The sequence below is a fragment of the Pristis pectinata genome, chromosome 7, assembly GCF_009764475.1.
Source record: "Pristis pectinata isolate sPriPec2 chromosome 7, sPriPec2.1.pri, whole genome shotgun sequence".
In the NCBI taxonomy this organism is placed as follows: Eukaryota; Metazoa; Chordata; class Chondrichthyes; order Rhinopristiformes; family Pristidae; genus Pristis; species Pristis pectinata.
The window spans coordinates 70,403,140-70,414,329 of NC_067411.1; the positions used below are offsets into that span (position 1 = coordinate 70,403,140).

The following is an 11,190-nucleotide window of genomic DNA, read 5'->3' on the forward strand; positions in this document are numbered from 1 at the left end:
AGGTGGGAGTGAGCTGTTGCTTCTGTGTGCATGGGTGGGGAGTTTCAGAAGTTTGCCCCAACTGAAAGAATGGCACTCTACGAACATGCTGGGATGGTGAGGGAGAATTCTCCTGCGCCCAGCTTTCTAGGTCATGGTTTTTGGAATTACAGGCAAAGACTTGGTCAGTTCCTGTGTTACTGCTTACGACATTGCAGATATAGTGCATTAGTGGGGTTGGGCTGCCAATCAAGTAGAATGCTTTATGTGGATGATAAACTTTATGTGTTGATGGTGCTGAGGCAAGTTGAGATTATTCCATCCTACTCTGGACCTGGCCTTGTCGAAAATAGTCATGGGAGTTGGGAGCAAGGAATTCTACATTGGCTGACAAGCCTTCACCCGGTAGGGACTTTATTTTTAGATACATCAGGCGCTGCCACTGCTGGCATTGTCTTCTATACACCCTCTTTGAACCAGGTCTCGTCCTGCGATTTCATTAAATTGGAAAGCATTGGATATGCCTGACCAGAACTGGTATTCGCTTTGAAAGCATGAGGTAATGCAGTTGAAAGAGGCAAGGAAATAATAAAAGGCATGATACCATGAAGTATAAGATACAGGGTGACCTTCAAGTGCACGTTCCTAGATCGCTGAAGATAGCAGGACAGATGACAAGGTGATCAACAAGTCATGTGGGATGTTTATACTTTTATTAGGACATTGAACGTGAGCCAAGAGGTAATGTTAAAGTGTTATAAAACACCAGGTAGGTCACAGCTATAGTAGTGCGCACTGTTCTGGCTACCACATTACAAGAAAGATGTGGAGGCACCAGAGAAGGTGCAAAGATGGTCTATGAGGATATTCCTAGGAATGGAAAATTTTAATAATAAGCTTCTTTTCCCCTTTGGAACAGAACAGAGGAAGCTGAGTGGAGATTTAATAAAGGTATCTAAAAACACGAAGTACCAAGATAGGTCCTTCCTATTTACTCTTTTTGCAAAGTTCTTAAGCAGCTGGGAGGGGGTTACATAATGTAAGGTAATTAAAGAAGGATTGGAGAGCGGCTGAGAGAAGGGGGGAGGGGGAATGAAAAAACTTCAACATGGCTAAGGGACCCTGGAACTCATTGTATGAGAAGTATTGGAGGCAGAAATCCTCATCACATTTACAAATTACTTAGAACCACTTGATGTGCTGTAGCCTACATGCCAACAGACTGAGAGCTGAGTTGTGGGAATATTCTACATAGTTCTTCTTTGGATTAAGTGGACACTTAATACCCTAAATTTCTATGAAGGCTGTGAGGTCACAGGTTGATGTGGAATAAGATTCCATACTGATGTCCAACTCTGCAGTGAGGATACCCAGTTCTGAATTTATCCAATAGGAAGGATGAGCAAAGCTTGATTGAAAAGATTACTGTTGAAAAGATTATTGAAGGTACTGAGGCAGAAAGGTTGTAGGGCGAAGTTGTAGAATCGAGCCAATAGGCTAATAGTTCAGCTGCCAGTAGTAAGATGACAGGGAATATTGAAAAGAGAGTCAAGAGAAGCTGAAGATGTGGGTGAAATACTGCTGGCATGAAGGATTTGCAGGTGATACAGAGAATCTGTTGGAGACTATGAGCTAATATAAGTCAGCAAAGAAAAGGCTGATTGACAAGCCAGTTGAGGTGCAAGGTAATGTGCTCGTTTTGAATCAGTTGGAGTTCATGGAGATTGGAAGTTGGGAGATCAGTGAGGAGCAATTTCTATACCAATACAAAATATCTAAATGTATTTCTCACTCAAATGGAAATTGATTAATCTAAGTGCTTCTGTGCTGACAGTGTTTCTCTGCCAGTATTTAACTGATGAAATTTTACAACTTTTTATCAATTTTCAATAATACACCCAAGGCTAACATTGAAACAAAAAAATTGTTTTTATGGGCACTATTAGATCCAATATGATGAAAGGGAGTAGATCAACAAAGCTTGCATCTCAAAAACCCGTCAGTCCTTGCCTGGATTGTGCAGTGCTGGACATGCAACTTTAGTTTGCCATTTCGCGGTGTCATGGAACCACAGAGGAATTGACAATGTTATTAACCCTAATTCCTACAGTCACAAAATATAGTGGACAAGAATTTGGCATAGGCGATTAGTATAGAGTGTTTGGGGTAGATGAAGCGAGGAGTGCTTACATTGGCACCACCCAACAATGTGAAAATGGCTTGGCTGCATCTTGGCCTTTGTGGTCCAGCCTCCAATTTCTTCATTCTATCAAAATCTTATGATTTAAAAAGTTGGTTGTTCAGATATTTTTATTTTTCCAATAATATTTATTTGAGTTCATAGGTGATCAGGCTCCAACCTCATGTGATGTTGACATGGTGGCATGTAACTGATAGAGGAAGTGAGAAAATGTTTGAATCGCTAATTATTCACCCCTTTGGCTAGAGAAATATCATTGTCAGTGGAGGGTATGAAATGTGTAAAAGTATGTGTAGCAGTATTTGATGGCAGTGGATGTCTCTAGTTGTTGGTAATGAAACATGGCTGGAGTCATAGCTTCCTGATGTAATACCAGCTCAGTTTCCAGTGCACCAGATTCATACCCAGTCAATGGTGATAGAGATTCTCCCTAATTTCTCCAGGCACCAAGGGGATAAAATTGGTCAGGGAAGAAATCATGTAGAATCAAGAATATTGTGTGCATGGTATTCAGCAAGCACTTCTTGATGGGAATGATTCTTGCTGTCAAAGTTATATGTAGAATATTTAGCAAACAAATGGCCAAACTGCAAAATTTTTTGGTGTTGCTGAGAACCAACTTTCCCTGATAGCTACTGCTGAGGTTGTAAGGATAAAAACAAGAGACTCACTGGCTTGATTCTTGGGTTGAAGGGCTCATCTTATGAAGACAGGTTGAGTTGGTTGGGCCTATACCAATTAGAGTTCAGAAGAATGTGAGGGGAGCTTATTGAAACATAAGGTTCTGAGGGGCTTGACCCAGCAGAGACTGAGAGGTTGTTTCCTCTTGTGGGCAAATCCAAATCTTAGGAGTATGGTTTCAGAATAAGGAGTCACCCAATTAAGTCTGAGATGAGGAGGAATTTCTTCTCGGAAGGTAATGAATCTTTGGAATTCTCTATCTGTGTTGGAAATTGGAAATCTCCAGCTGTGCAGACTGAACATATTCAGTATCCGAAATAGATTTTTGGATAGTAGCAGAATCAAGGGCTGTGAGGAACACACAGGAAAGTGGAGCTGAGGCTAAGATTAGATCAGTTTTAAATGGCAGAATAGACTCAAATGACCAGTTGGCCCGGTCCCACTCCTATTTTAAATGTTCTTAGGCAATGTGTGGGAAAGAGTCAATGTGACATATTATTGTACACAGACCACTCCATAGCTGGCCATGCAAGATTAATTAAAAACTATTCAAATATTAAATTTTTAAAAGTTTTTATTAATAATCCCCTTTTGTTGCTTGGTGTTCGTTAAATATGTATTTTCTATTATAAACCCTGTATTAATGATTTTCTGTAAGAGTTCAAAGTTTGCAGGACAGTTTCACTAATGGAACAATCCAGTTTATTTCATCTGAGTGTTTGGTCGCAATCTGTATATCAAAGCTCGTGGTGCAACACTGATTAAATTTATGGACTATTTGATCAGTTTTGTTCATCAAACCAGAGTATTCTGGCATACTAAGGCACTGAGGTTTTCAAAATGGGATTCTTGGGCATTACAAATTAAGCAGATTTTATTTTGCTAAAACAGTTATTTTTAAAAACTGTTTTTGGTCCTGTCACCTTTATTAAGTAAAATGTCTTTTTACCCCAGTGACAGTTTTGTTTCCTTTAAGCAGGTATATTAAAAAGCCACTGGCAAAATATATAGTATGGTCGTTTGAAAGATGTAATTCCTTACTGGAGCATGGAGTTAGAACTGATACACACTAATTCATTTCATCTCCCTGAATTGCTTTCACACAGTTTCACATGGTTTCATGCTAGCAAAGATGATTCACTTGAATCTGAGCCATTATTTTCCAGTAATGGTCAAGTCAGATATCTTGCTGATTGTAGCTAATGAATTTATTTTGTTTTGGATTTAGATGCTCTTGCCAAAAACAAATGGTCAAAGGAACTGGTGAAATGGAGGAAGGCAGTCGATGATCATGAAAAAGTGATGCAGGCTTGGATGAAGTCATGGGTAGGAAGAGGCAGCACAAAGTGTATCCATTATTTCCTTGAGAGTTCCTTGTTAACTGCACAGAGCTGGAGCATTAGAGCCACAGCAACACGCAAATTCCATTCTTCTAGCTAACACTTTTGGGCTCTATAATCCTGTCCCAAAGCTCCAAATTTAAGAATCAATGTACTTTATTAATTGTTAACATGAACCTTCCCTACACTCTTGCAGTTTGTTTTTATTGTATCTTGTTCATGAGCCCAGACGATCTACTGCAATGGGATACCAAATTAGTTGCTAAGGGAAGCATTAGAGTTCTGTGGCTTGATCTTATCTTGAGTGTCACCAGCTTGCAATCTTCCAGTACCCTGTTATTTCACCAGAATCATAACCGAGAAAGGAAATGCAGAGTTTTGGAAAATGCTGGCATTCAGTTCACCACTTCATTCTGACAGTGGCCATGAACGGTGACTGCTTGTCGAGCACTTGGGCTTTATTGAAAATTTACAAATGTGTTGACAATGATGTGAACTTGTGTTTTGTGACCTTTTCATTGTGTTATACTTGTATGAGATAACAGTGCAACACCAAATCCTATTGGTACTGCACATTTAGAATAGTCAGAAGTCCCAAAAGAAACCAGCCAGATAAGGAGATATTTGGATAGATGACCAAAAACTTGGTTAATGTGGTATGATTCAAGGAAAATATAAAGAAGGAAAAAGAGGCAGGGAATTCCAACAGTAGGGCCTTGGCAGATGAAGCTATAGCCATCAATGTTCAGACAATTATTATCAGAAATTAATGGGCCATAATTGAAGGAACTTTGAAATTTTGAAGTGTTCTTGGGCTGGAAGAGTTTACAGAGTGCTGAGGCCTTGAGAGGTTTAAAAACCAGAATAAATAAAATGAAGTTCTGATCCATTTTCCAGGATATGGGTGTCACTGACAAGACCTGCAGTTACTGCCCATTCCCAATTATTCTTGAATGTAACAGATCATTTGGATAAGTGAGGAAGGTTGTCAAAGGATACAGCAGGATATAGATCAGCTGGAAATTTGGGCAGAGAAATGGCACTGGAGTTTAATCTGGACAAGTGTAAGGTGATGCATTTTGAGAGGTGAAGTACAAGACAAAAGTTTGAAGCATGGATTTAAGATTTTCTAAGTGTCTTTACATCACATCCTTTTACTTTACAATCCAGCATTTGAAAAACTACAAATATCATCCTTTTCTCATTCAACCTGTGGAATGTCACATCCAACAGCTCAGGATATTTTTTGCTCTTCTAAATTCCAGCAGATACAAGCCTAGCCTGTCCAAACTTTCTTAATACCACAATCTGCCCTTTCCAGGTATTAGCCTAGTAAGCAAAAACAGAAAATGTTGGAAAAGCTCAACAGGTCAGGCAACATCTGTGAAAAATGAAATGGTCAACGTTTCGGATGTGCAACTGATGAAGGGTCAGCATCTGCAGCTTTTATGATTTTCATTAGTCTACTAAACTCTCTCTGAATTGCTTCCAATGAATTTATAGCTCGCCTTAAATAAATAAACTAATACTACACACAGTACTCCAACTGTGGTCTCACCAAGGCCCTACATAACTAAAGCATGACGTCCTTACTTTTCTATTCAGTTCCTCTAACATAGAGACTGACCTTCTTGTAGGTTTCCTAATTACTTGCTTCTGCACTAGGACACCCGGATCCTTCTGCATCTTGGAGCACTGCAAGCTTTCACCATTTAAATAATATGCTGCATGTTTATCCTGCCAAAAGGGACAATTTGATATTTTCCAACATTATACTCCATTTACAGGATCTTTGTCCACTCACTAAATCTGCCTATAACCCTTTGTCGATTCCTCGTGTCTTTCTCATAACTAACTTTCCCCACCGATCTTTGTGTCATCTGCATATTTAGCCATTGCAGAAATGTGGCTGCATGATGATCCAAGCTGGGAAATAAGTATTCTCGGGCAGCTGACATTTAGAAGGGCAGGCAAAAAGTAAAAGGAGATGGGGCAGTGCTGTTAATAAGGGCTGATGTCAGTACAGTGGTCAGACAGGATCTAGGCTTGGCAGATTGTGATGGAGAAGTGGAGTCAGCTTTTGTGGAGCTAAGAAGCAGAAAGGAACAGGAAACATTGATGAGAGCTGTTTGTAGGTCTCTGAATAGTAGTTATGATGTAAGACATGGTATGAATGAGGAAATTAGAGGAGCATGTAATGGGTAATGGTGTAATCATGGGGATCTTTGATGTACATATAGATTGGGAAAATCACATTATTTTAGCAAAGTAGAAGATGAGTTCCTGGATGAATTTCTAAACCAGTATGTTGAGGAACTGTTGAGAAAATAGGGTGTTTTAGATCTATTACTCTGTAACAAAAGTGTTAACAATCTGTTGTAATGGGGCCACCAGGAAAAAATGAGCATAACACCAATTGTATTTTATGTTAACTTCAAGAATGATTTAGATTAATCTGTAACCAGGGTTATCAATCCAAACAAAGGAAACTATGAAGGCATGATGAGCATGTTGGCAGTGATAGATTGGGAAACAGCATTAAAGGATGTGAGACTCGACAGACAATGGCAAGCATTTCAAGAAATAATACATGGTTTGAAATAAAGATGTATTCCTTTAAGGCACAAAAACAATAGGGAATGTGGTCCAATCATGGATAACAAGAGAAATTAAAGGTAGTGTTAAATGTAAAGAGAAGGCTCATAAAGTTGCCAGGAAAAGTACTACGCCTGAAGATTGGGAGTGTGTGAGTTCAATAAAGGATGACCAAGAAACTGATAAGAAAAGGAAAGTAGAATATGAGAATAAACTTGGGAAAAAGGTAAAAATTGATTGTAAGCCCATTTATAGTTTTTTTTAAAGAGTAGTGAGGGCAAATGTGGGTCCTTTACAGACAGAAGGCTCAGTAAGCTCCCAGAATTAATGGACAATCAAGTGTCCTTTCAAATGAGGAAGTAAGAAATTTATATTAATAAAGGAATATGACTATAGAAGTTAATGAGCCTGACAACTGATAAGTCCCAAGGATCTGAGGACAAATATTCCAGAGCTTTGAAAAAGCTGGCCTGGAGAAAGTGGACACTCTGGTTATCATTTTCCAAAATTCTATGAGTTCTGGGATAGTTTGTGCAGATAGGAGGGTAGTAAAGGTGGCCCCACTACTTAGGAAAGGAGGAAGAAAGAAAACCAGAAGATATTGGTATTGCTTTATTATTGTCACTTGTACCGAGGTACAGTGAAAAACTTGTCTTGCATACCGATCGTACAGGTCAATTCATTACACAGTGCAGTTACACTGAGTTAGTACAGAGTGCGTTGATGTAGTACAGGTAAGAACAATAGCAGTACAGAGTAAAGTGTCACAGCTACAGAGGAAATGCAGTGCAATAAGGTGCAAGGTCACAACAAGGTAGATCGTGAGGTCAGAGTCCATCTCATCGTATTATCATAATATCAACCTATTTGTAGTCCTTAAAATGCTGAATTGTATAGTAATGTTTTCTAAAGTGTCTTTATGATGATCTAAAGACACCTTAGAAAATCTTGACTCCATATTGACAGTGCTTAATCATATTATGAAAGGGAAATAATGTTTGATCTATCGGGGCTCTTTGAGGATGAATCTCGCAGAGTAGTTGAGGAGGAATGAGTAGATATGGTGTATTTGGATTTTCAGAAGGCTTTTGATAAATTTCCTGTCATAAGGTTATTGAACAAGGTTAGAGCATGTGGAATTGGATATCATAGACCAGCATGGACTGAGAATTGCATGGCAGACAGGAATAAACTGGTCCTCTTAGTTTGACAGTATATGACTGGTGGTGTACTACAAGGACATGTACTGGGGCCCCAGGTATTCATAAACTATAATCAACTACTTAGCAGAGCGGATCAAATGTAACATTTCCAAGTTTGATGACTAATTGGGAGTGTGGGTAATGAAGAGGACACAAGGGGATATAGACATTGGCAGAATAGAGGAACTATTCAACTCATGCCTCGAACATCAGTAGAAGAGTAGGGTGGATGAGACGTACAAAAGGATTGTGATACGGATTTGTAGCTGAAGCATCCAAGAAGGGAAAAATGAAAGAAGGCCTGATAACAGGACAGAGTGAGACACAAATGGAATAGAAGCAATTGGCTCGAGTCTGGAGAGGTAGCCAAAGCATGCACACTTAGAAATTCAAGTTATACAAGCCTGGTTACCTGGAGATTATTACAATAGGGAATGGAGTAAGCAATGGAAGGGAGTCAGAAGTATTCTGATGGATAAAGCTGACAACTGTTGGTTAGTTTTCTTACAAAGCATCAACAAACTGCAGTTTGTGTTTGGAGTTGGGTGAAATGTGAATGTGTCAGCTAGAAGTTACTTGAAGAGTGGAACGTTCACAGATGTTCTCTTGGAGATATTTCCATGAAATTGCTGATCCAGAAGGAGTGACAAATCAGTTGTGGGGCAGAAAAAATAGTAGTGTTTGGTAGTCATTGTAAGATTGATAAGGTGCATAATATTTATTTTTGTTAACTTTGTTGCGTGAGTTTTTTGCCAGATAATTGTCAAGTGATAGGTAAACACCAATGAATTTCCCCGATACAGTTCGCCTGTTGGCCCAAGTAGTCATGTAGCAATTGAGTAGTGACAGACCACCATCCTTGTACAGAAACAGACAATGCATTTCCCATCCCTCCCCCTCTGATTCCACTTTTCCAAGGCCTTCTCTGTTCAAGTGTCAGTCAGAACATAAAAGCAGAAAATGCTCAGCATGAAGTTGATGGAAGCCATCCACAAAGTGGACAGTATTTTCATTGGATCTTGAATAATTCTGACTGATCACTGAAATGCAAGGAATGTGAGGAAAAGAACAAGCAGCCACTTCTAATCATTGGCAATCTGAGTTAATGCTAAGGGGTTATGAACCCTGCTCTTTCCAGCCTTGCAGGGCATATGAGGGATAACCTGAAAGAGATATTTAAGACAGTAAATTCAAGAGAAGTAAATCTGAGAAATTAGTTCAAATCTGTTCAAATAAAAATAAAGAGCATAAATGCATGTCTTTGGTTCATTTAATTCACTCAGTTGATCCTCCCCTCTCACATAACCTCAATGTCTCCATCCAGTTAGGTGTAGATCTCTTCCCCCTCTCTTCCTTTATTTGTCGGATCTCAGCATGCAATATTGCTTGATTCAGAAGGCAGTTAACAATGTTCAGACTGGTGCCTGCTGGAACTGAGTGCTAGACTTAAGTCAATCTGGATCAATTTCCTAATCTTCCCTGACTTGCTACGATGAAGCGAGTTTCCCTAATGTTACAGAGATATTTGGAAAAACACCATGCATCAATTTTCAGGCACCAGTCTGTGTTTTACATGGCATATTAAACTAATTAGCTGTGCCTCTCGATCCTTTTGGTACAGTGGGATATTTTAATCTCTCAGCAATGTAACTATGAGATGAATATAACCAGTTTATCTTTAAACTCTTACAGGACAGCTGCGACGAGGCGAACCAAGAATGAGATATACAAAGGATTTTTGTTTAATGAAAATCAACTGCCATTTCCCACACAAACACCAGCAAGTGAATAAATTTAACGTTATCATTGACAGAAAAGCTCATTTTTGAAAATGAACTTCTAAAGAATAATGTGTAATTTGCTGAATATGTAACTTATAGCTGTTACTTGTTATGTTGATTCTAGGACTCTCTAGACAGTCAGTGCAATGAGCTAAGTGCAGGGTTCTTTGATTCCAGTCTACAGTACCATATATTTGATCAATCCAAAGGTAATTCATAAACCTTGTTGCTCACTAAAAATGGTATTTTCACAAAGGGCAGCAAAGACTGCAATACTTTACAGTTTACAACTTACAACGATTATTGTTTTGCAGCCTTGAAGTTGGCAGGAACAAAAGCATTGTTGAACTATGTCCCATTGTGAAGAAAAAAGACCTTAATGTTAGATACTAGTCTTGGTTTCATTGCCAGAATAACAAATGTAATGATGTTAGGAGATGATATTATTAGGAAGTGGAAACCATTTCCCAACTAATCCTTTTCATAACTGCTGGAGATTGGAATCATTTTTGAATCCTGGATTATTCACTGGGCTTTGGACTAGGGATATTTCTGTCTGTAAAACCAAGGAACCAAAACCTTATTTAACACAGATTTCCAAACGAGCAATAACAACGCATACTACTAGAAAACTTGTCATAGTACTGCATAATGATTAATGAAAAAGTGCCTTAGTCTTGGAGATATCATGGCCAAATTGTTACTCTTGCTTTCTCTGAAAGGTTAAAGTTAGCCACTACTTGGGTACCAATATTTGGAACTTCTGAATTTACAGTGCACGCCAAAAATATTTTGTTGTGTGTGTAAAGTATTTATTCTTCTAATGAAAGCTGCAGAATTATGAATGTGATCCTGTGAATTTTAAATAAAGTGTTGAGATTTCCAGAACTGTTTGAATATATAAATAGGTACAGTTTTTCATGAGTAAACCCTTTCTTTGAATTCCCACTCTTGGTAACACTGAAGATCAATAAAAACCAAAGGGCTTCGTTGTCATAAACCAAGCAAAAAACCATGAAGATGTTGAACACAGAACATATAACACTACAGCACTGGACAGTCCATTCAGCCCATAATGTTGGGCCAATCTTGAAGCCAATTTTTGCTGATTGTCGTCGTCCTCCTCCTGTGTATCATCCATACCCCTCCATTCCCTTCATATTCATGTGTCTGGCTAAAAGCCTCTTAAACTCCACCAAACTGCCTGCTTCCACCACTACCCCTGGGAACCTATTCCAGGCACCCACCACTCTCTGCATATTTTAAAAAAAACAAAAACTTGCCCCTCACCTTGCCTTCAAACTCCTCCCCCCAACCCCCCAAACCTTAAAAGCACAACCTCTGGTGTTTGACATTTCTACCCTGGGGAACAGATTCTGACTGTCTACCTATCTATGCCTCTCAAAATTTTA

The 11,190-nt window shown here is 38.9% G+C and overlaps 1 protein-coding gene across 1 annotated transcript in view; it reads left to right on the forward strand.

Moving 5' to 3' along the window:
• sema4d (sema domain, immunoglobulin domain (Ig), transmembrane domain (TM) and short cytoplasmic domain, (semaphorin) 4D) overlaps positions 1 to 10,643 on the forward strand; it is a 145,306-nt gene extending 134,663 nt beyond the window's left edge. The window contains exons 18-19 of the mRNA XM_052019966.1: positions 4,089 to 4,186; positions 9,690 to 10,643. Coding sequence (XP_051875926.1) covers positions 4,089 to 4,186; positions 9,690 to 9,719 — 128 coding nt within the window. The 3' untranslated portion in view covers positions 9,720 to 10,643. The remainder of the gene's footprint in view (positions 1 to 4,088; positions 4,187 to 9,689) is intronic.
• The last annotated feature ends 547 nt before the right edge of the window (positions 10,644 to 11,190 follow it).